At 36.6% G+C, this 25080-nt stretch overlaps 3 protein-coding genes across 5 annotated transcripts; 2 read left to right on the plus strand and 1 right to left on the minus strand.

The window, feature by feature from the left end:
• The first annotated feature begins 4222 nt into the window (after positions 1-4222).
• On the plus strand, positions 4223-9752 carry LOC116214779 (solute carrier family 40 member 3, chloroplastic). Its single transcript, XM_031550239.1, has 13 exons — positions 4223-4778; positions 5101-5311; positions 5432-5495; positions 5853-5977; positions 6970-7059; positions 7140-7322; positions 7806-7880; positions 7968-8069; positions 8159-8267; positions 8513-8650; positions 8745-8851; positions 8962-9075; positions 9319-9752. Exons 1-13 carry the CDS (start codon positions 4636-4638, stop codon positions 9610-9612), a joined length of 1755 nt encoding a protein of 584 aa, XP_031406099.1. The 5' UTR covers positions 4223-4635; the 3' UTR covers positions 9613-9752.
• Positions 9753-10753: 1001 nt separating this feature from the next.
• LOC116213731 (RNA polymerase II-associated protein 3) lies at positions 10754-21823 on the plus strand. Of its 3 annotated transcripts, XM_031548774.1 has the most exons (13): positions 10754-10896; positions 11378-11467; positions 11605-11793; positions 11880-12004; positions 12223-12344; positions 12424-12506; positions 12870-13016; positions 13273-13416; positions 13498-13680; positions 13958-14052; positions 14157-14254; positions 14384-14488; positions 17315-21823. In XM_031548774.1, exons 1-12 carry the CDS (start codon positions 10855-10857, stop codon positions 14485-14487), a joined length of 1422 nt encoding a protein of 473 aa, XP_031404634.1. In that variant the 5' UTR covers positions 10754-10854; the 3' UTR covers position 14488; positions 17315-21823. The 3 variants fall into 3 exon arrangements, with proteins under 3 accessions (XP_031404634.1, XP_031404633.1, XP_031404635.1); XM_031548773.1 differs by lacking the exon at positions 17315-21823 and having other exon boundaries at positions 14384-14759; XM_031548775.1 differs by lacking the exon at positions 17315-21823 and having other exon boundaries at positions 10763-10896; positions 11408-11467; positions 14384-14759.
• LOC116213732 (nicotianamine synthase-like) lies at positions 21539-23091 on the minus strand. The gene has a single exon (XM_031548776.1). The coding sequence runs from the start codon at positions 22969-22971 to the stop codon at positions 21985-21987; it is 987 nt and encodes a 328-aa protein (XP_031404636.1). The 5' UTR covers positions 22972-23091; the 3' UTR covers positions 21539-21984.
• Positions 23092-25080: the final 1989 nt, after the last annotated feature.

Here is a 25080-nt window from a genome sequence, read left to right on the forward strand (position 1 = left end):
TATATGTTTTTGTTCAGACAATTATTAAACCTATGGAATTTTCTAGCATCACTCGAGGTGGGCGTTGCCGTAGGATATGCGGGGCCCACGCGCCATACACAGTTGTCATGCTGTGTCACCCTCACCCTACGTCAACGTAGCAGAACTCTAAAGCTATATGCCTTTCCTCAATGAGATTGTCTAATTGTATCATACTAGTTGATATCCTGTGCAAAGCGCGGGTACGATTACATAAATTTTTGTTACAACTAATCCAAATAATTTACGCGTGATGTGATGTATAAATAATATGTTATTAAAATCGGATGAATTATATTAATAATATCAATAAATTATCAAAAATTATTCACATCAACTAAGCAAAAACGATATCTTTACTTCAACATTAACTGCATGATACTTCGATGAGAATGTGACTATCTTGAAATTATTAATTGTGTATAAGTTTATTCTCAAAATAAGGCCCCAAACAAATCAATTTGAGACTTTCTTATACTTACATGTATCAATGAATCCTAATTTCATTATAAAAAAAGTAATAATTTATTTTTTAGTACCAAAATAATATACTTAGTCAAATACGTATCAGCAGCAAAAGAAGAGGAATTGGATGCCCCAGAGCCCCAGAGTTGCCTTAAAAAAAAATATACCTCTTTATCAAAGAAAATCATATCAAATTTTTGATGATTTCGTTACTTCTTTCGATCCCAATTCTTTTAGTATATGATAAATCATTATACTATCTCAAAATCTATTAAGGTACATATTAAATATAAATAATATAGAAAAATTTTCATGTAAATATAATAGTTCTAAGCAAATAATAAACGCACCAAACAAATTAACATCCTATAATAAAAAAATTAATCTGAAGCTCACCGTAGTGTTTTCACGCTTATGGTTACCATTTATGCCCTTTCGTTTTAGAATTCTTGATTTCATTATTATTCTAATAACAGATTGCGCCCTTTTGCTTCGGAATTCTTAATTAGGTTATAAATAGCTATCAACCCTAAGATTTGTTCTCATTAATGGAATTTCTGGAGCCCTTTATTAATTTTTTCTTCCCTAATTATCCCCCTTCTTGATCCTTAGACTTCTTCTGCAATCGATAAAAAAAAAATACAATGGTGACGCGGAGTAATCGGTCAAAATAAGAAAAAAGAAGTGAAAATCTCTGTTTCATCCTGATGGAGTGAATGCAAAATTAACTTTTAGCAAGGAATTAAAAAAAAACTGATTATTGTGTTATATCTCTCCGGATAGTTCTATGGTTCTACCTACCTACCAATGTGACGCAGCATACAACGCGAATAACTGTCACAGACCCGTTAATTCGCACACGAATACCAGAACTACGACCTTCTATACCTGTTAATTCTACGAATACCAGGAAATAGACATCAAACTCAAATCGATCCAAGATTAGACAAAACACGAAAGCTCTAAATTTTATTGATAATCCCAAAGACGACTCCTTCAACCCTAGGGCTTACGCAAAACTTAAATAGGGTTTAAGAAAATCTAAATTGTATAAAAAGAACTAAATTTTCCTAAAATTACAAAAACATCCTAATTAACATAAATTGCCTGTTTGAGACTCTAAACGATGGAATTTGCTTTAAATATCGAAAAATCACAACCAAGAAAGTTTTGCTTCGGATGCTATTTCCTTCAAAATATGATCGTCAGAACTCAACTTTTTTCAGGTATCGACTTGTCAGATTTTCTGTCGCATCACAGTGTGTGACTTCCAAAAGCTTTACAAGGCCCATCGGACGACTTCCTGTTGGGTTGCGTCTTCTTCTGAGGCTTTTATTGTGCAACATGGCGAGTGGCAGAACATGCAAGTGTTCAAACCGAAATAAAATATTCCATGGCCAACTGTTTGGTCTCTTTTTTATACATATTATTATTATTATTATTATTATTATTATTATTATTAACCTAATATATATATGTATAGTGGTGTTTATTGCACGAGTTAATGTCGTATATATAACCTAAAGAGTATTGAAAATCTAGAATAAGATTTTTAACAGTTATTTTATTAGTAAAGTTATATTAACTTAGAATATTCAAAATAATATAGCACTGCACATCATTTTATCTATAAAAGGAGTACAAGAATCATTAGAGATAGGGTGGAAGAAATTAGCTCAGAAACTTTTCATGTAATTCTGGAGCTTGCATATTTTCCTTGAAAATATATTTATATATATGACCCCAATGTTAACTTGATTTTTCTTTGATATAATTGTGAATTGTTAGTGGCCGTGAATTGTAACAAAGTTTTTGTTGAACTTTCCAAAAGCAATTAGACTCAAAATACATTTATATTCTATGATATACATAATTAGAGAATTTGACGTATTTATTATGCATGAAATATGTCAATATATATAAATAATTAATTTTATTTGGTGGAAAAATTTAACGAACTTAAATTTTTGTTCTTTAAGAAATAATTCATATAAAAATTTTGGAAATTATTTTCCCTGAAATTATAGATAACTTTTTAATATAAGCTCAAGCTCTAAAATATTTATATAGGTATTGTTTTTGGGCTTCTGTTTCTTATTAATATTGCAGCCAATTAAATATATGCATATAGTTTTTACGTAGATATTATAATAAAGAAGAAATTATATATTATGATATATTTAATTTTGTCTCACATTTAATCATATTAAATTTAAAAATAATTATAACTTTTCAACAACAAATTCACTTACAATAAGATTTTCAAACTTTTAAAATTTATACTGCCATGCACTTTTACGAATGGCAATATTTTTTTATATAATTCAAATTATACACAAATATATAATAAAATTCTCGCGCAGGTCTTATAGGGTTTTCTAACTATTAAATTTCCACTGGTCTTATACGGGCTCGGGCCCATATCCACTTAAAAGCTCAAGCTGATAAGTGGTGGTACCCAAGCCATATATTAATCCATGGATTTTTCTCTTCTTTTCCGATGTTGGATTTATCCCATTTTACTCCTCAACACCCGCCTTCACGTGCAAGGTGTGGTCTATTTCTGCCTACACGTTATCACGTGCCCTTAAATACCCGCCCTCAACAATTGACCTCGAGCCGGGCTCATCTTCCGTGCTCGGGTGAGGGGGAACACTAACACGAGGCGCACTCCTGGCTACACTCGGACATACTGGGCTTGGCGTGGTGCGAGTCCATGCGCATACTTGCGAAGGCATGCGGAAGCATAACCCGCTCTGATACCATATTAAATTTCCATTGGGCTTATACGGGCTCGGGTCCATATTCACTTAAAAGCTCAAGCTGATAAGTGGTGGTACCCAAGCCATATATTAACCCATGGATTTTTCTTTTCTTTTCCGATGTGGAATTTATCCCATTTTACTCCTCAACACTAACCAATATTTTTTTTTTGGTGAACTACCCAAGACTAATATAATCAATGTAGATAATCTGCAGGCCGAAAAAAAATGTATACTAACCTTTTTTTTTCATTGAATGATCATACTGAGGCCATTTCGAAGCAACATAAGGGGTGGTTCGAATAGTACAATTCACGTAATTAAGTAGCTTGCTCAAAGAATTGATTTAAGGCCCTCTATGAGAATTATAAACTGTAATAAGTATCAACATAGCCCTGAGCAGCCATTAGTCGGTTAAAGCGTTGACTCGATTCAATAGAGGGATTGTCTAGAAAGCAAATTGTTTTGAATGAATGATAGCTTTTAAATTCTAATGACTTAAGTTGTAATAATGATCACATTGAGCTGCCATTACATGTGACAATCGCTTAAAATGTCTGTACAATCTCTAGTGTGTCTCATTATATTTATGATTATGAATAACAATCCACATATACTTAAACAATATAATTAATCTTATAAGGAAAACTTCTCCCTCTTTCTTTTTTTTTTGCCAAAAAAAGAATATTAATATTAATATTAATATTGAATTTAAAAAAGCGAGAAAATGAAGTTTTGAAAGCCTACATCGAATATTAAAGGATTTGATTTAATGGTTAAGGAGGAGCTCATGTATCCTGTGATCCCAAGTTCGAAATCTCTTGAAACTACTGGAGCGCTTTTGACATGATTACCATTTTCGTGTGTCGACGAAAGTTCACGGAGTCCGGTGAATTAGAGGGTCGAATCTCACACACAGCGAGTGAAAAAAAAAAAAAGAAAGAAAAAGGCCACTGAGGGAAAAGAGGGTTTGGGCCACACGAACAAGTCGCTTGACTTCCCCCCTCCGTCCCAACCGCTGAACTCTCCGCCACCGCACGGACTGTTCAGAAACTGAGACAAAGCTCTGAAATCTTCTCACGCCACTACCAGATAAGGCAAAAACATTCTGCTCCAACCCCTCCCTCCATGAAGGCCTGATTCCCCCATAGAAGGAGCAGACCCACATACCCCCCACCTTCAATCCCTTGCAGGGCACCGCAATTCTTGACTCAATTTTTGAATTGGAGGCTCCATTTTCATCTTCCGATGAGCTTAGTCCCAAGCAGGGCTGGCAACCAGAAAAAGGGTACCTTGACTTCGGTGGAGGCTGCATGAGTTGTGGGGAAGGATTCAGCGGGTCCTTATTGTTCTTCAAGGGCAGGAACTTGAAGCTGCTACTGCCACCGCCATGCTTATCGTCTCCTCCGCAGTGCGAAACCCAGTCTCGGTTCGCGAAGTTTGTCGTTTTTCGCAGCATCCGGCTCGAGTTCGCCCTCGCTTCTCTTCTCGCCGATGGCTGACCCTCAATCCTCCGCCTTTCCCTTCCAAAAGGTAATGAAAATGCCCTCCTCGGGTCCGGTGTTTATTTCTACTGTTCGATTTAGGATGTCAGATGGGTTGCTGCTGGAGTCTGGGAATTGTCTGATATTCGAGGAGGATGAAAATTTTTGTTGTTGGGTATTATTATAGGTTTGGTTTAAACTGAAGATTTGGGCAAAGGATTTGGACCCTTGATTCCTGTCAGTATATTGAGAGAGAGTGACATTCTTCGTTGGCTACTTTCAAAGATGTTCATAGATACCTTACGGATGAGAAGATCAATCAGGTATTTTCTGAACATGACGTCCTTTCTCTCTCTTTCGGGAGGTTGCAGGTTTCAGAAATTGAGTTCGAGGTGTTCCATTACTAACACCGATGTGCAATGCAATCACGTTGCTACCGAAAATCAGGTCCAGGGCGATGCAGCGCTGGAGACTGAATGCTCGGTTCCTATTGTTCACCTCAAGTCCGATATCCTGGAGGCAGACTCCTCGGCTTTATTGACTGAAGGCACTTATGTGGATAGTCTTTTGACAGTACTTCCTGTGCGTTATCTTGATATGCTCAGCTGTTCTTGGGTTTCTACTCCTATATCCTCTGAACCACTAATGTATTTTTGGCAATTTGAACTTGTTTTGATGGGCTCATTCTCCTGGTACTTGTAGGTTCTGTCGGAGGAACAGCAAAATGCCCTTGCTGCAACTCCAGCTCATCCTGCGGGATTGTACTGTAAGAAAAAGAATAGAAATTTTTAGCATTTTATGTCCATAAGCTGATTTCCTGTGTAAAAAATTTCATATTCCATGGTGGCAATTTTATTTTTTCAATTTTCTTATAGTCAGGATATCTGTACCATTTCATAAACAGTGATATTGAGATAGTGCCCCGATTTAAGGTGATGGGAGCTGAAAGGTCTTATAAAGTTCAAGTTTCTAAAATTATTAAACATGCCAGGATTTTCAGGAGTCTCGTTGTCACTTTAGGATAGTTTTGAATAAGTTAGAGTAATAATTTATCGGGTAATTGTTTGTGTTTGACAAGAGATGCCCACCGTAACCATTTCTTTTTCTTCTCCTTTTGCCCCAGCGTTGTATGCGAGTTGTGTGGCTGGGAATTTGGTGGAACAACTTTGGAATTTTGCTTGGCCCTCTGCTATAGCATTGCTCCACCCGAGCCTTCTACCAGTCGCCATCATGGGATTCTTTGCGAAGGTATTAATCACTGAAATGCTGTAAACATTTTTGCTCCTTAAGAAGAGAAATAGCCTGAAAAATCAATTACTTGTATGAAATTCCTTGATCTACCAATTTTTTAAATTTTGGCTTGAAAAATCACAATGTTTGTCTCTGTTTCCCTGATCTACTGATCTGTTAATTGGGCCGTCGAAATTACTAACATGGCCATTAATGTCGCTGATACCGGAGATGGCCTGCGTGGATGGCATGCCATAAGCTTTTTAACCTAAAAGATCACATATTTGCTTCTTTTCCTCCTCATCTATCAAAATATCAATAAATTTTCCATCTACCAAAATATCAATAATTCTAAAAAAATCACATAGTCTGCTTATGTTCCCTCATCTACCAAAATGTGGCTTCTTTCAAAAATCAAATCTACTAAAATATGACTTCTTTGAATGATTATAAGTTTGAATTAGGGACTTATACATATTTATGTTGATTTGAATGTTGAAAGAATTTTTGATAGAAAAGAAGTATTAGAACAGTTACAAGTTGTCATTTGCAAATTAAAAGAATATCCATATCTGTTATCACATTAAGTAATATAGGAATTTAGACATATTATACTGCAAAGACAATAATCATGCCAAAATAGCTATTCCAACAGAACTCGTGCACACCAACATCTATAAAATTATGTGTTTTGGTAGATGAGAGAAAAATTATTGGTATTTTGGTAGATAAGGAGGAAAAAAAAATAAACTATGTGATTTTTTAGATTAAAAAGTTTGTGGCGTGCCATCCACTTATGCAATTGTTTGCCACATTAGCACTGTTAACGGCCACGTCAACAGTTTTGATGGCCCAATTAACGGATTGTTAGATCAGGAAAATGAAGGTAAACGTTGTGATTTTTCATGCCAAAATTTTAAAAATTGGTAGTTCGAGGAATATCGTGAAAGTAATTGATTTTTCAGGCTATTTTTCCAATGTATTTCCTAATGTTTCTTCTTATTGAATAGCTAGCGATAATTGCTGGAGGCCCTTTAGTTGGAAAGCTAATGGACAGTTTTCCAAGATTGCCTGCATACAATTTTTTGAACACAGTCCAGGTAAATATTATGCCATTGACCAGTAAAGAAACAGTTCAGCTATATAGAAATTTGTTTGCTGACTCTTCTGCTTCGTTCAGGCGGTAGCTCAATTGATATCGGCAGCAATGATAATTCACGCTCATTCTATGCCTTCTGTTTCTGCATCACCTTCATCCGTTCTTCTTAAACCTTGGTTCATTGCTCTTGTATTAGCCGGTTCTGTCGAAAGGTTGTCGGGCATAGCACTGGGTGTCGCCATGGATAGGGATTGGGTCGTTCTGGTATTGCCATTCTGAACTTTCATTTATATCTTATGTACTTAATTCTCAGCCACTTATGCTACAAATCAATGCAAGGGGAATGGAATTGAATTTCCATACAAAGCCGGATGGTTCATCTGCTGATTCCAGCTGTTTCTGGTTTAAATTATTCTTAACAAACGCCTCTCTAGTTAGTGTTTGGTATAAAGAAAAGAGAGACAGATAGAACGTAATCTCCTTCCAGAAAGGCCCACGTTATGGGACATTTCCAGACGAAAATATTTTTGTTCCTTATATCAAATGTGGCAGGGTCACTGCCCTGTTACTGTAGAGGAGCTGTTAATGATGGGATTATATTCTCAACTGACCCCATGATATTCTGGCTCCTTGTGGCAGAGGATTCCTCTTCTTGTTGTTGTGAAATCAAAGATGATTTATTTTTCCCCTTTTAATTCTGTCCTGAAAGGTTATAGGCTCTCTTACATAGAAGTCTTTTCTATGCAGTTAGCAGGATTAAACCGGCCAATTGCACTAGCGCAAGCGAATGCTATCCTCAACCGAATCGATCTTCTATGTGAGGTACTTGTAACGCTAATCTGTGCTCCTATTTTAAATCAATGTTAGTTTTCAAAAGAGTGTTGTTTATACTGGATTATTGAATGACAGATTGCTGGAGCATCATTGTTCGGCATCCTACTGTCCAAATACGATCCTGTGAAGTGCTTAAAGTTTGCTGCTGGTTTAATGATATGCTCATTACCTGTGACTGTAAGAGACTGTTATCTTTGTTATTGGAATGCTTTTGATACGAATTCATTTTTACTGGTTTCTGAATAACTCCTTTATGTCTCTCTCAGGTTGTTCTTACGTGGTTAACTAACAAGCTTTCTAGTGGGGTTCTTGATCGCCCCAAGTGCCCACAATGCGCTAACGGGCCTCCCCCTGATACTGATATTGATATTATAGGTACAGAGTTTTTCAGTTATGATGATGATCCTTTTGGGCCAATCTAGCTTCTCATCATGATTATTGCAGAAAACTGTCCTACTTCTATGTTTTCCTTAAATTATTGTTTGCAGAGATGCTTTTTTTCTTCCCTGATGGAAATATGTAAGAATAATTGAACTAAGTAATGCAAATGCACACATAAGAAGACAGAAAACTGGAAAGAATATGGAGAAGTTGGGCTTACATTGGAGTGTCAAATGTAGGATTGGAAGCTATCAAGCTCGGGTGGAAAGAATACATTCAACAGCCTGTTCTCCCTGCTAGCCTCGCCTATGTACTTCTCTACTTCAATGTTGTTCTCACTCCTAGCAGCTTGATGACAGCATTTTTAACCCAGCGTGGTACTTTATTCAATAATCCTTAGAATTTCCTTGCTTCCTTCCGTTTATCCCATTTTAATTCTGCATTTCATTATCAACCTCTTCTGTGTAACAGGTTTGAACCCCTCCGTTGTTGGAGGATTCAGTGGATTATGTGCTTTCATGGGTGTTGCAGCAACATTTGTATCTGCAAACTTAGTCAAGCGTCTTGGAATATTAAAGGTTTAAAGAACTTTTAGTTCTCGAAATCTTATATAAACACTTTTGGCTTTATAAAGTGAACAAAGAAACACTATATATTTTTGTGATACTAATCTGTTCTATTTTGACAGGCTGGGGCTGCTGGCTTGATATTCCAGGCATCACTTCTCACCGTTGCCGTTGCCGTCTATTGGAGTGGATCTCTCTCCCAGCAGTCGCCTCTCCTCTTCTTCCTGTCTTTAATCGTAAGTAACGGATCACCTTCTTCTCTCGTCCTCCATTTCCTGCAAATTCACATAATTATCCGGCTTTGATCGACTCAGTGTAGAAGATCCTTTTAGATCTGGCCCCTGTTAGAACTTCGGTGATTGTGCTCTACCATCTCTTTTCACTAGAATGTTTGGGCAAACACATTTTCTTCTGGCTCCATGATACAATTGCATACACCTTTTCATGTCATCGACTGCCTTGGATCTCACTTGCTTTAGGTACTATCGAGGCTCGGGCACATGTCCTACGATGTGATAGGCGCCCAGATCCTTCAAACGGGGATCCCTTCGTCCAAGGCCAATCTCATCGGGACCACAGAAGTATCTGTGGCGAGCGTGGCAGAGTCCATAATGTTAGGGGTCGCGATCATTGCAAATGATGTCTCGAACTTTGGGTTTCTGGCGATGTTGTCTCTCCTGTCAGTGGTCGGGGCAGCATGGATGTTCTGCCGGTGGTTGTTGAATCCGACAGACGAACAAAGAGAACTCTTCTCGTTCGACCCACAGTTTTAATGGCTTGTAAAGTTTGTATATGTAGGCACAGGCTTGTAGTGTTAGAAGATCCTCCCATTGTTTTAACCTCATACCAATTTTTATAGCTACGAATGCGGAACATTTTCGCTTTCACAGTATCCACGAGATCTATTCAGAAACTGTGGCAGTTGATGAAACTTAATATGTTTCTTTAAAGAAAGAGAGCAGCCCTACCACTCAAAATGGCAGAATCGTATCTATGAAAAAAATTGAGGGGCAATTTTGTCAATTTGGAGAGATTTGGAGAAAATATGACGGTTTAGGTTGTGACACCCTCGTGGTATCAATTTGTTCACTTGCTTCGATGCTACTCCCAGAAAAGAACAAACGCCTGCCCTGACTTGTGCTCGGGGATGGATGAAGGTGTCGACGAACGCTCTCATCCCTCCTAAATTCAGATCTGATCTTGACTCGGTCACTGTTTATATTTATTTTTTTCTTTCAAGATACGCCTTTTTTAAAGAGTTCATCACAATCAAAACGAACATATTTCAATGGCGATTTGACCTGCCATCGTATCAATGTTACTGGCGGAATGCCATATTCAACTCGTCAAGTTATTGTATGGCGTTACTACGATAACTAGCATTCATCTCGGTACATATGCACATGAAATATGCTCTCTCCCAATTAATGTCTCTATAGCACAAATTAGACTTCAAAATGGATAATGCATTTTGATGAGACCTTTACGTCACGCATCTCAAACTCAATATTATTAGAACCAGATTCTATTTTTACCATTAAAAGTTGAAAAGAGCATCTCAAGAAATGGATAATGTACATATAAAAATATTATACATGTTTTCCGTAAATAAATATATTTTTAAATATATCATTGAGGAAAATGGTGTAAACTCAGAGAAATACCCAGGGCCCAAGTTTATTTTAGCGGCCCGCTTGATGAGACTTGATAGAGGTACAAGGCCCAAGTTGTAAGCCCATCAGCTGAAACACTACCCTGAACCGGGTGCATGTAGACTCCATAAAGGAAGACCCTGGAGACCTCTCTGTACACGATACGCCGGCCTCATGGACATGTGCGTCTCCCTTCAATCATTTTGACATCATTTTCCAGAACCATCTGATAAGACCCACGCGCCTTCAGGGGCTGTGTAGATCACACGCTCTCCCTCTTTCTCCCCACTCCCAGTCCCCCCCCCCCCCCCCTTCCCCCTTCGGTTCAGTCCTCCTCCCGCTCCTCGGTCGAAGGTCCAGTCTATGGCTCCGTCTCCGACGAAGCACGGCCGGGACCAAGCTTTGGTTCGTTCCCTTCTCCATCAAACTCTTCCTTCCTAGTTGTCTACACCGCAGTCGCATGATCACCTTTTGCTCACACTGAATGTTTGTCTATATGCCCTTTGCTTGCTTGTGATCCCTAATAGCACTCAGTTGGACTCTGATTTTAGCTGGTCTCTGAGCAATTGGAAGATTGGATTCCTTTTTTTTTTTGGGTCGCAATTCGATGCTCCATTCTTATGCAAGAAAATGAAGCAGCAGCTATGGAAACTAAGGGAAAGTTCAAATTTTCATGTTCTGCTGCATAAGTACATATTTCAGCGGTTCACTTGTTAATACTTTTGGAGTTGAAGCTCCAGGCTTTTGAGGGGTTTCTTGGGTGTTTTAGCACTAGATGTGATAGAGATGGCAATGTTAAGGTTTTTCGATCTTCTTCGAGTTGAGTAGGTCTGAATGTGTCATCTTTGTGCATTTGAGTTACCATTTTTGCTGCCAATTTCCCCAGGATTTCCAGGGATTTTTGAATGATTTGCAGGATTGGGAACTGTCACTCAAGGACAAAGACAAGAAAATGAAATCCCAAGTCTCCAACAAGGTAGAGTACGAAAGCTGGTGTTTGGGACTTCATAAATGAAACCTTTTACTCATAGTACATGTATGTGGACCTTGCTCGTATGTATGGATAGTGGAGAGCATAACTGTTGTGACACATCCTGATGGGTCATTCTACAGGCGTCGTCTTCGTCGAGAACTGCAGCAGTTGGTGAGGAGAAAAGAACAGCTGGAGTAAATTCTAAAGTTGGTGGCGGTAGCAACACAGGATGGCATAATTCTTCAAGTAATTATAAGTTGTCAAGTAGTCTATCGAGTACTTTCTCAACTGATGAGTCTGTTCCTGATGCAACTTCAGAGAAAGAACTGGTATGAATTGTTTTTTTATATGTATGAATAGCACATCATATTCTGATGGGATAAGACTGATGATGAGGATGCCCATCCGTTGTCAGGGTAATGAGTTCTTCAAGCAGAAGAAATATAATGAAGCTATAGATTGTTATTCAAGAAGCATTGCCTTTTCACCAACAGCTGTAGCCTATGCAAATAGGGGAATGGCCTATCTTAAGATCAAAAGGTACAACCCATCTAATCATTATTTTGCACACTCTTGAGCCATCAAAATTTTGCCAGTGAATAACTCATTCTTTTGAGAAGGTATGATGGTTTTGTTGCTAGATGATATGTTCTTCCGGATTATATCTATGTTGTGGCTATGCTGAAGAATGAAAATCTAGGAATGAGGCATATCCGACTCTTATGATGATCCCCCCCCTTTTTTTTCCTGGAATTTAGATTCCGAGAGGCTGAGGAGGATTGTACAGAGGCCCTAAACTTGGATGATCGCTACATTAAAGCATACTCACGCCGAGCAACAGCTAGAAAAGAACTCGGGAAATTTAAGGAATCTTTTGAAGGTATGCAGGCCATACATTTTCTGTGGGCAAGTTGAATTGTTGTCATAGAACAATGCTTCTAAATATTAACCGACCGCAGATACTGAATTTGCCCTTCGTCTGGAGCCGGACAATCAGGAAATCAAGAAACAGTATGCTGAGGCTAAAGCTATGTATGAAAAGGTAATGTGATGATCCTGCAAGTTAGTGTTCTAGCTTATGCCGTTTGGCCATTAAATTTTCTGGAAATTATGATTGAGATGTAATTATGCTAAGGAAAAGGTATGCCTTCTCACGTTGTGGGAGAGTGAATATTTTCAAATAACTGCCAATTAACATAGATCTGATGACTAGGAACTCAGTAGAGGTAATTGATATATTCTATTGATTGGAAATATGGCCTGAGAGTCCCCATCCCATGCAAAATGAAGATGCGATTGGATGTTCCTCTGTACTTGTCTACAACATTTAGTCCATGCATAGTAAGTTGATTTGATGGTGCCTCCAGGTCAGCCCTTAAGTTTTCTTTTATGATTGTTTGTGTAGGAGATTCTTAAGAAAGCGTCTGGAGCATTGCAGAGATCTGTGGAGCGTATGCAGAAAGGAGGGAAGGCAGAGGATGGGCAGCATGTTACTTCAACCTCAAGCAGTGGTCAGAAGACGGGAGCGAGTAAAATTCAAGATCATAGCGAGGTATTACTGTTGGCATCTTCAGTTGCAGTTCCATGCTAGTAGGATTTCTGCATCATTTCCTAAGAGGTGATCATGTGTGCTGCTGCAGCCTATCCTTATCAGTTATCCCAAATGGATCCTCTTTATTTTAGTTAAAATGGTTTTCATTGTGAAAACTCTGAATTTTTAGCTTGTACCCTCTAAAGTTGGACCTTTAGGATCTGAAGAATTATGTAATCATAACTTGTTTTTCTATTCTTTTGGATGCCTTTTGCAGAAGAGCAATGGATCACTAGCTTTAAAGCCTGCTGCAATTATAGAGGAAGTAAAGACCAAAAGGACGGTCACTGATCGTAAAACAGAGCCGAAGGACTATTCTCTTAAAAATGATACTCCAATTTCAGCATCAGAGGATTTAAAGGTCTTGGTGATCCTTTTGAAACTTGTTTCTGACCATATCAGTGTGTTTTTCTATACTGACTCGGTGAGTAAACTTTTACAGAGGAATGCCAGAAATGGGAAGCAAAAACTGAGGGCATCTGTGCAAGAACTTGCAAATCGAGCATCTTCTCTTGCAGTGCTGGAAGCTGCAAAGAATATTACCCAGCCAAAGTCGGCATATCAGTTTGAAGTTGCATGGAAAGGATTCTCTGGAAACCGTTCTCTACAGGCTCAACTGTTAAAGGTGCTATTCTACTTCTCAAATATTTAATTTGACATGCATTACAGTTAGATTCTTTCTTCTCAGTTTTCTTAAAATTTGCTTCAAGTTCAACTAAGTTCCAGTTTCATTGAAGGGCAGCTGGTGCATGATTGTTAGGAACCTGCTGACCACCTCTATATCTATGGATCATCTAGAAAAAAGATGTTTTTCATTGATATATGTGACTGCTCATTCAGACAATACAATTTGATATCTATTCCCTTCTTTTCTTATGTCCCTCATTTCTGCGGAACCTCAGGTTACTTCTCCCGGCTCCCTGCCCCAGATATTCAAGAATGCATTGTCCACTCCCCTTCTTAGTGACATCATCAAATGTGTTGCTACCTTTTTCAGGTGAGTCCCAATTCTTTGTATTCATCTTGTGGATTCTTATGTGGTCTTAGCATGCATCTTTATGTTTCATTGTTCTTCACCAAAGTGTCTGTATCTTATGACAGTGAGGATGTGGAACTAGCTGTCGGCTATTTAGATAATCTAACCAAGGTTCCTAGATTTGATATGCTCGTCATGTGTCTTTCATCTGCCGAAAAATCTGGTATGCACTCTTCTCCAGTTGAGTGAATTTATGCGATATCCACAACTGAAATGCTTGTAATAGCATTTGCTACGTGATTTATAATGAGTGAGATGAGGAATCTGACAAGAGCTACGTTCTTCTAAGCAGAACTCACAAAGACTTGGGATGAGGTGTTTTGTGGAGAGGCTACTCCGATCGAGTACGCGGAGATCCTCGATAGCCTAAGTTTGAAGTACGGCGTCAAACGCTGAGGTAAGCAAACATTTGAGGACGTCAAATTTCAGATATCGATATTTATGCTCTCCTCTCAGCTCTTCGTCTCGTGTACATTTGTAACCATTTCATGTCGAATATGGAAAGCTTATCCTCTTTTTCGGTTTGTGGAAAGAGCATGATGACGGTGGCTGGCTCATACATTTTTGTATAGGGGCGAATTATTATCTTCACTCATGTTTTCTCCAGCTCTTTCGGGGAACCCATCCTTCTCCACCAATATAATGATCAGGAAACTCTAGGGGGATAACAGAAATTTGGGAAATTATGATTTGAACCCTCAAATGTTATAGTTGGTCTGTCCCGCTTCCGCACACAAAAGTTAAAATGTCATCGTATCCTGGTCCCTGTGGTTTGTCATTCGCTTCGCTTTGCACCGGTGCCCTGAATTGGTTAGAGATCTAGTAGAACTAAAGTACTAGCCCTGGAATTGTGCAGGCATCGCGAGTATAAACGCTCATTTTGAATATGTTAAAGATATTTGAGGATGCAAAATAGTCTGAGAACTTCAGGGCATAAAACCTCATATCTTAGGTGAGTTATAGAGGTTGACCATGTCGGAAAAAGTGGACATAATAAATAAAATAAAAATACAGACGAACCAGCCGATAGGCCTGGGAGTTGTATGGGATTTGTCTTTCGTCATTATCAAGAAAATGTTCAATTGATAACTCATTATAATACTTATTTATTCTTATTTTGTTAATAATTTTTAACTAAAGCGTAAATTAAAATTAATAATTTTCCAACAATCATTCCATTTTGCTTAATAATAATATATATAGATTTGATAGTGGTAATAGTAATAGTAGTAGTAGTAGTAGTAGTATTAATAATAATACAAATAAAAACCATTTTAGTAGAAGTTATGGAAAATTAGGCGAACGAAGAGTCGGTGAATGAGAAGTCCTCATTTCGAATTTTTGGACAAATAACATTCAATTGTGAACGTCCCAACAATTATATATTATATATAGATTTGGCTCAACAATAATTATATACATCCCATTTGACTCTTTAATAATAATAATAATAATAATAATAATAATAATATCTATACATAATTATTATTAAGCAAATATATATATATAATAGATAATTGCTAGGCGTTCACCATTATATGCCATTTGTCCAAAAATTTGAGGGGCTTTCCATTCACCGACTATTTGTATGTTTTAAGACTATTCAATATATAATAATAATTTTAGTGAAATCTATGGAAACATTAGGCATACGAGTAGTCGGTGAACAGGAAGGCTCTCGAATTTTTGAATAAATGGCATATAATGGTCCCAACAATTATATATTATATATATATATTTACTTAATAATAATTATGTATAGACATTTAGATTTGATAGTAGTAGTAATAAAAACAATAACAACAAATCTCCCCAGCAATTATCCTATTTGGCTCAACAATAATTATATATACCCCATTTGGCTTAAAAATATTAATAATAATGCAAATAATAATCATTTTAGGGGAAATTATGAAAACATTAGGCAAATAAAGAGCTGGTGAGTAAGGTGGTCCCATTTTGAATTTTAGGATAAATGATGTACAATGGTGCCAGCAATTATATATTATGTATAGACATGTCTGAACTTAACTGGAATATTGAAATATGGTAAATAAATGATGGTGGAGTAAGGCTCAAAGGCCTTCACTAAAGAATAAAATTCAAAAAATAATTATTGTATCATAAAACTTTTATTTTGTAACCCATTATCAATCTTTCTGATGTTACTTTTTTTCCATAACGAGGGGTTTTGGATTTTACTTGATCAATCTCACGATTCACATGAATACTCTGCAACTTAACGGAATAAGTCAATTCTAACTGTTACAATTATCTCCTATTTTAAAAAAGTAATATTAAAAGTTTTTCAATTTCCTCAAAATTCTTCTTCGTCATCTCATGTACTGTGCATTTTTTCAAAGTAAGCAAATTCTAAAAAAGTTCAAAAAGCCGAGTAAAACACAACCATAAAGATGTGAGAGTAACTTCCACGCGTTTCGTGAGTGTGGGAGAGGTCATATTGATAAAAACAAGATCTCTTTGCAAGCTCCCATTTTATATGATTACCTATACATATCTAATATAATATATAAAAGCTAAAGCACACGAAATGGATAGGTTTATCTAAGCTCAGTTAACAAACTCTTAGCTTAATGTTAAGTGATCTTATATTTCATTTCGAAACCCGTAGCTCCACATTGAATTGACATTTTGATTTCATTCATTAAATTTTTACTGCATTTTATTTGTACTATGTTTGACATATCTAAGTTATTTGTCTATATTATTTGTATGTAATAATATAAAATTAACTTTTAAGAAAAAATTAAAGTTTTCTTGATAATTTAAAATAACTCCTCGAGATATGTTTCATTTTTCAAGTTCAGTGTACCAAATTTCTTGCATTTAGACAAAAATTCATTTTCTTCAATAATCTTTTACTGATATAATCTTTTCTACATCCCAACTCATGAACAATATCACCCGTTTTTTGTTGCACCGATGCAATTTCAACCTTTTTTATTTTTTTATTAAAGGTTAATCCTATTAGAATCATACTATAGGATTATTGATTTTCTATGCATATGTTATTTGCATTTCATATGACTTAATTATGTATTTGTTTGCCATAATAATATATAATTTTTTTATAATTTTCAGTATTTATTATGTCCACTTATCTTTTTATCATACTTTTTTTGTATATTTATATGCATTTGTACGTCATGTGCGTTAAATATTATCTAATTTCGGTCATATAAAAATCGACAAATTTATGCAGGGGTATAATTTTTCTTTTCTTTATTATTCGGGGAATCTGGGGTTCGTCGGACTAATTCTCGAGGCTTCGTGAACTCCCGACGACACACGGAGTGGGTAATCACGCTAAATGTGTTCTGGTGGCTTCAAAGAGTGTCGAACCCTGAATCAGGTAGATATGTGAACTCATTTTTAACCACTAGGTCAAACTCCGTAGAGTTGGATCAACATTTTTTTTTATCGAAACGGTCATGAGGATCCTTCATATATCAATTGCAAAAATAAATGTAAGAAAAATGCCCAATCGAATATTACAAGAGTGGAATATAATAGTTTATTCGCAAGGCAATCTACAAAGGAAAAATATTGTGAGAAGATCACGTCAAAATAAACACAATTACAATTGAAGGTTGTCATCTTGAAACAGTAAATCCTGATCACGACGTTTGTAGTATTTCACGGGATAGGGATCCTCAGCCTTGTCCATAATTTATGGCGAAATTTCACTTTCACGAAAAAAAGTGTAACAAACAAGGTGTTTTGGGCTGGTATCTGAATGCAAGATCTCATCACAGATCACAATTTATAGATAGTCAAACCTATGGAGCTAGAGCAGCTAAGCACTAGAGCACCTAGATCACTTCAAACCAGCGGCCGTCAGTCAAGCTTAATCAACATAACTCCAAACAGCCCCAATCCCAAGACAGCCAAACCTACGGAGCTAGTGCAGCTAAGCAGCTAGAGTTCCTTCGATCAGTTTAAACCAACAACTCTAATAAGGGAACCGAAACTATTCAAATGAACAACAAAAAATATGATACAACAGGAGTTGTATCAACTAGCATAGCTGCAATTCAAATATTAAATCTAGTGTTGGCGGGTAGGGTGGATTTTCCCCCGTCAGCAACACATTAAAGAAAATTTTAATATTCTTAATTTTATTGAATTTAAATATATAAATCTCTTTTCTCGATGTATACCACTTGATATTCGGAAGTCTACTAGATTAGACTAATCTAGATTCAAGTGAGATCGAACCATTTAAGGTTAAAACTCTTCCAATCATGAATTTTCTAGTCACAAGACTCATGCTCAATTAAGGATACCAAATGCCAATTTACTTAACTCGCGATGATAAAAAGTCTATTCCTATTCGTTAGCAATTTAAATTGTCTCTTTTTATTAGTGATTTTTTACATTGAGTACCACTTGATACTCGAAAGTCCAATGGTTCGATTAATATGAGCTTGGGCGAGGTTGACCCACTAAGGGATATATCTTCTCCCAAGCATGATTTTTTTTTCTAGTCACAAGACTCACTCCCGAGGTCTTACCATAGGATTATAAGCGCCGACTCATCTAAAATCAACTCATGTTAATATAAAGCTATTTAAATTCGTCACTAATTTAAGTAGCTTTTTTAATTTGAGGCATTAGAAATATCCTTTTAATAAATTTTAACCTATTGCGAGGAAGCTCGTCCACCTAAAATTAGCGGATCACTTAAAGCCTATTATATTGCGTCATGATACTTTAATTAGAAATGTTGAAAATTCAGATCAAGATTATCGGAAAGAAAGTGTTAGCTTTTATAAAATATTAATTAGTACAATATTTTAAAAAATATGGATCATTTACTAATCAAATGAGTGTTCATAATTTTTACACATAAATAGTTGTATCATAATTTTAATTCTACTACATATTAGTTATTACGCAGACTACTATAACAAATCAAAAAATTCATGAATTTTTTTCTCTGATCCTTGGCATCGTGCGGGTGCAATAAATGATATATACCAATATTTAAAACAAAATACACTTTTAGATAAAATAAAACCATTAAGTATCAGTATATAAACCAAAATTTGGATAAAAGTATTTAAAAAGTTGTAAAGGTATTTTTTTTCATAGATATAAATGTGAAAATTTTTATAAAAGAAGTTAGTACGAATGCCAAGTGGACAGCTATCGTATTCACATTTTCCCCCCTAAATCGTGAGATTTTCTAGTGGTTAAAAATTTAGTCGAATGGAATTTATATTTTTCATATTTCCTTGAAATGGTAGAACTTGGTTACAATTTCTTTTTTTTTTTTAATGATTAATGATACCTTTGGTTACTATTTTCAATAAATCATCGTCAATAAACTAGTTAAATTTAAAAACAAAATATTTGAAATCATTTCTAGAGTTTATCAATATGAATTTAACATAGAAAGCTTTCGAATTGTGTTATCTTATTAACATATGCTTACCATCGATACATATTGCATTGCCTCTCTTTTACTTTTTCGAACATTAGCCGTGGTATTCTCAGGAAATTAACTATAGAAAGAAGCTGCAAAACGAACTGTCCCTTTGATAATGAAGCTGTGTTCAATTATTGTGCCAACAAAAATTGTGCGAATATCTACATTAGGCATAGACAGAAACTATTGAGGGGAGCAATCCAAAATTATTAATTATTGGTGACTGCATTTGCCAGTTGATACTGTTATGGGTCCCAAATCAATCGCCCACTTGGGTTGCCCAAAATCTTCAACTTTTTGGACTCTTATTTGAGGAGAAATTCTCAGACACGAAGATTAAAAAGAGAAACAAAAGAACCACACCCGGGATTTACGTGGTTTGCAACAATGCTGTGTGATCTTTATGTTCATGGATAAAGGAGGTTCAAACAATATTTACTCATTCAATAGTTAATTATGCGTGTGGAATATATAAATATGTATTAACGTAATCCTAAATAGCCGAAATAAATCATATTTACAAATATATATATATATATAATTCACTAACAACTTAATAAAATTTGATGGGTTCAAACAACAGAGGGCATAGTGCTGTGATAGATGCCTTCATCGGATAATTTAGAGGTTTTTCTATTCGATTCTTGTGATGAAATATGTGTCTTTTTATTAGATTTTTCATTTATTTATACAAGACTCATACTTTTTTTATAAATAAAAAAAGAAATTAATCAACCCTGGTTATATAATCGAGGTCGTCCCGTAAAATTTAAGACAGTCTGACAAGTCCTAATTCTGAGAGGTTGGACCTGCGTAAATGAGTGATGTTTTAAAGAGAGAGAAGACAAGAAATATGGTTAAAAACCAGATGTCAATCAAATGATTGGAAGGTAGCACTCTTTTTTTTTTTTAATGTACATATATTACTTGATATTAGAAAATTCAACGGGTCAAACTAATTCAATAAGAGTAAAAAATCTTCAAATTATAGATATTTTTTTCTCTATTCAAAAGATTCAGATTTGATATTTTTGTTAAGAAGAAAAGGTACCGAATCGAATGAACGAACTCAACAGTGCTTAGAGAAATGATGTTTTCCCTGTGTTTGCATGGAGGAAGACAAAATAACTGCACAACCCAACAAATTAGCAGTTCTAGCAAACCCACACTCTCCTTGTTTTCTCTTCTTTCCCCTCACCTCACCTCCACTCACTGCCACATCCATCTCTTGTTTTCTTCAATATCCTGATAAGTCTCCAAGGTCGATCATGCCCTAATAAAACCAAACACAACCTTCAATGTCTAAGTTGATTGATTGAAAAAGAATTGATTGAGAAAGGTCGATATGCTCGGGGTGCAAACGATCCTCTCCTCTGGTTCGCGAAAAGCCGGGGTTACTGTGCTAGATGAAGACTTGGATTTGATCCATTAGTTTTATATCTTCTCAATTGAAGATTTAGAGGTACATCAAAATGCAAATGGTTGCGATTTTTTTTCCCCAGAAGTGAATGATCCAAATCATGAAACAAAATCACAAATTAAAGGGAGTTTATTGAATCCTATAACCCGTCAAGAAATCAATCATATGATTTTTATACTTTTGCCTGTTACATCATGAGACCATGTAAGAAGCGCTCTCTCTTCACTTTGCTAATGTCGAAGATCCAATGACCGCGCTAACTTTGGAACCATGTAACACGTACACATATATTATATCACAACTATATGCGTGTATTTAGGGTTTTTTTTTCCTGTCATAAGGGAAGCTCATGAACTCATTACAATGAAATGAAAATCCTAGTTATCTAATAAAGGGGCAAGAATAGTCCTATAGCGAAAATCGAACCTGTAACATTTTGGGTAATAGGCAAGAAGAGGTGTGATGAAAAGAGTAGAGAGAATATTTCAAAATGTAAATCCATATATGTAATTAACTGCTTTTAATACTTACTGTAATGAGTTACATTCTGGTCATTGAGCTGGAGAGATTTGAAATGCAACATAACAAAAGATAGATCTCTCGAAACACAATAGAATGTAACGTAATGACACGCAATGACAAGACGACTATATATGTAGATGTAGCACTAGTCAAAGAAATGCATACTTAGAGCTATTGGAAATTAAGGTTCATCAAGACATGTATATGTAAGTAAATCACTTGAAGCAAGCACGATGAATCGATCCTTCATCTCCCATGTTGTCTTCAGGTTGTGTCGTTGTGTTTTCAATGTCCAACAAGCACATCTCGGCATGGATGATTTCAAATCGGGAAGTAAAGCACACTCAAAAACAAAAGTCAAGATATCACAAGAGTTGATTTTGAAAGGAAGATGGATGGACAGAGACAAGTCCTCTCTAGCACGACATGAGAAAGCTAATAAAATCGATCTTGAGTGTGGAGGAGGATCGATTTGATCGCGACGCGGTTGAAGGTCACTTCAGGAGGACTTCTCCTCAATGGCAAGGTCCTCAGCTATGTTCCCACAAGGGTTCAGAGGATCGAGGAACGGTTGAATCTCGCAGCACTTCTTGGTGGCAAGAGGCAGCTTCTTCTTCATGGTAGTGACTATGTCGTGGACGATGGGAATCGAGTCATTCAAGTTCATGTACTTCCTTGCGATGATGACTGAATTTATAACGTCATCGGTGGGATGAAACACTGAAAGGAACTCGAAGCCTCGGAGATCGGAGGGGTCAATGACTGGGTAGAGGAAAGCCCTAGCCCCATGTGCACTCCGGACCACCAAGATTGCGCCAGGAGCCATGTGGTTGGCCAGGTGAGCAATAACCCTAACCTTCTCCTCCTCAGCCATCCCCACGAGGGCCGCCAGGAACACGACGTCGTAGTCCCCTAGTGCGGTCGTGACATTCATTATGTCATCGGTATGGAATAGGACCCGCTTGGACAAGTCCGGGTCGGGTAGGACGAGGCGAAGAGCCTTGGAATTGGCGGACGGGTCGATGTCGTAGTTGTGGAAGACGGTATCATTGAGATGATTGGCAGCAAGGACAAGGGTGGTCAACGGGAGCGGGCCAGAGCCCACGAAAGCGACGCGGGCCGGGGCCCCACAGGTCAAGTGTTGGGAGAGGAGGTCGAACTCGAGGCGGGCGAGCTTGAGGTAGTTGTTGTAGTAAGGGAAGAGGTGGAGGTGGTCGAGGGGGTGGTCGAAGGAGGCGAGGAGGGACGAGAAGTGGCTCTCAAGGAGGCCCTCGGCCTCGCCACATAAGCGGATGAGGTCGGACCGGATCTCCTGGACCTTAGAGCAAAGGCTGTCGACCTCGATGGGGTGCGGGGGGATGCACGTGAGGACCAGCTGAGTGAAGAGGTTGTTGACATCTTTGCATGGGGATAGGGTCTCGAGGGAAGAGATCTTGGCGTGCAGTTCGCAGATGGTTCTGATGAGAGGGTCTTCTTGGCAAACCATGTCGACACCGTGAGGTTATTTTTGTCGTCGACAGCCTTTCACGAAGATTGATTGTGTGTTTAGAAAATGGAGGGATTGGCTTTGGAAGAGATGCTTAGGATGTTGTCATCCTGCCCTTCGATGGCCGATTATTTATGGGCTCCTTGTGGGGTCCATTTAGTGGCAATGCAATGCTTGTTACTCCTTTTTATTTTTGTATTAAAATCAATGTCCCAAAGTATCCCTAGCTATAGCTTGGTTTTATTATAAAAGAAAATAATTTTTACCTAAAATGGCTCATGATTTATCTGTTTTGTCATATCTATTTTATGTTTTTTATTATCAAATTTGTCACATGATTTACTTTTTGTATCAAATTCATCCCGGCGTTATCTTTTCCGTCGACATCTAACGGTCGTGCTAACATGGCTTTGTGAAGAGATAGTGGGCCACACTTGCCATGTGGGCGTCACGTCAGCATGGCCGTTAGATGTCAACGGAAAAAATAACGCCGGGATAGATTTGATACAAAAAATAAACCATGAGATAGATTTGATTAAAAAAAACATACGATAGATTTGACAAAACGGGTAAATCATAAGTCATTTTAGGTAAATTCTCCTAAAAGAAACATATGTAAATTGTGGTTTTTTTAACTTACGGCATATGACGTACTCATTAGTCTCGATGATTTTCTTTTCACATTTTTAATTGTATGTTTGATAGGCGTGAAGGGAAATGAATGCAAGGGCATGAACCATATAGACGACATTCTGTATGCATGGTTCATTTCATTCAATTCTTTTTTCTTTTCTTTTTTTGTGTCATAATATCCGAAAGTTCAATTGGCTCTAACTAATTCAGTTTGAATCCAGTTAATCCATTAAGAGATAAAATTCTCACAACGAAAATATTTTTCATTTACAAAACTCGAACTCAAAACATTACGTAAGAGAAACAAAAACAGATCACTTGATGAACCAATCGGATTCTTTTTTTTTTTTTATTAATGCATCTCAAACATCTCATAAGAGATTACTAGCTAGTGAATAGACTACCATTAGTGACTATATGTGATCAATTATGATATGTAGATTATTTTTAAAATAATTATAATATTTATTAGGGGCATTAATTATATGTGCAGTGCGTTTTTTCAAATAATAATAGGGAAAACTACACATTTAGTTTCGTACTTTTACCCATTTTTCTGTTTTATCCTTTTTCTATTATATTTTCTCTTTTAATCATATACCTTACATTACTTTTCTGTTTTTGTCATTCTGTTAACTCTTCCTTAACTTTGATGAGTTAGCTTCGTATGAGTGCTCCATCAATGACACATCAGCTATTCTCCATCGGCTGCTACCCGTCAACTTACACATTTAATTCAATTCATCTCTACTTTAAATCTAGTTCAAATTATTAAAAAGAAGAAAAAAGAAAAAAAGAAAAAATATGAAAAAAGAAAGAAGAAGATGAACAAGCGGCAGCAAGGAGGGACTTCGCTTGTTCCTTTTCTTCGCGGAGTCCAAGTAAAGCATGAGTAAAATCAAATTTTCAAATCCAAGGGAAATCAAATTAAAACCAACTTTTAAAATTTCTAAGCTAACAAAAACCCTAACGCAATCAAGCGAATCCCAAATTTTGCTTCGATACTCTCCTTTCATTGCCATTACTTAATTTGAAGATTTGTTGTTGGCTTTGATCAATTTGAGTCTTTCTCTTTGGAGTTTCAAAGTAAATTTTCGAACATTTTTTGTTAGATCTCAAAATCAACAATGAACTTTTTCTTTCATTGAACGAGAAGACTCAACAAAGAAGAGAAATGCGAAGTATATATACTAAATTGGGAGCAAAGCATAAAATAGAAGCAGCACTGAAATGAGGAATCCAACTTTACTACTTGGCCTTCCTGTTGGATTCATGTTCGTCTTCTTCTTCTTCTACTGCTTGTATGTTCTTTGATTATCTTTATTTTTCCTTCTTTTGAGATAAATCCGATTGTAGTGAAAGATGAAGTATACTTTTATAATCGATTGAATTTTTTATCGGTTTCATTTCATCCCTCTATTGCTGTTTCTTTTTTGGATAATAAATTGCTGACCTATCATTTATACTGCACCCACA

This window comes from Punica granatum, chromosome 7 (genome assembly GCF_007655135.1).
Source record: "Punica granatum isolate Tunisia-2019 chromosome 7, ASM765513v2, whole genome shotgun sequence".
Lineage (NCBI taxonomy): Eukaryota > Viridiplantae > Streptophyta > Magnoliopsida > Myrtales > Lythraceae > Punica > Punica granatum.

What these genes read in the sequence shown, in the direction of transcription:
- LOC116214779 (XM_031550239.1), top strand. Translation starts at nt 4,636, where the DNA reads ATGCTTATCGTCTCCTCCGCAGTGCGAAACCCAGTCTCGGTTCGCGAA. An exon ending in GAATCGATCTTCTATGTGAG is followed by an intron (nt 7,881 to 7,967) that starts GTACTTGTAACG and finishes ATTGAATGACAG; the next exon opens with ATTGCTGGAGCATCATTGTT. An exon ending in AGCATTTTTAACCCAGCGTG is followed by an intron (nt 8,651 to 8,744) that starts GTACTTTATTCA and finishes TCTGTGTAACAG; the next exon opens with GTTTGAACCCCTCCGTTGTT.
- LOC116213731 (XM_031548774.1), top strand. Translation starts at nt 10,855, where the DNA reads ATGGCTCCGTCTCCGACGAAGCACGGCCGGGACCAAGCTTTG. An exon ending in CAACTTCAGAGAAAGAACTG is followed by an intron (nt 11,794 to 11,879) that starts GTATGAATTGTT and finishes ATCCGTTGTCAG; the next exon opens with GGTAATGAGTTCTTCAAGCA. An exon ending in GCCTATCTTAAGATCAAAAG is followed by an intron (nt 12,005 to 12,222) that starts GTACAACCCATC and finishes CCTGGAATTTAG; the next exon opens with ATTCCGAGAGGCTGAGGAGG.
- LOC116213732 (XM_031548776.1), bottom strand. Translation starts at nt 22,971, where the DNA reads ATGGTTTGCCAAGAAGACCCTCTCATCAGAACCATCTGCGAACTGCAC.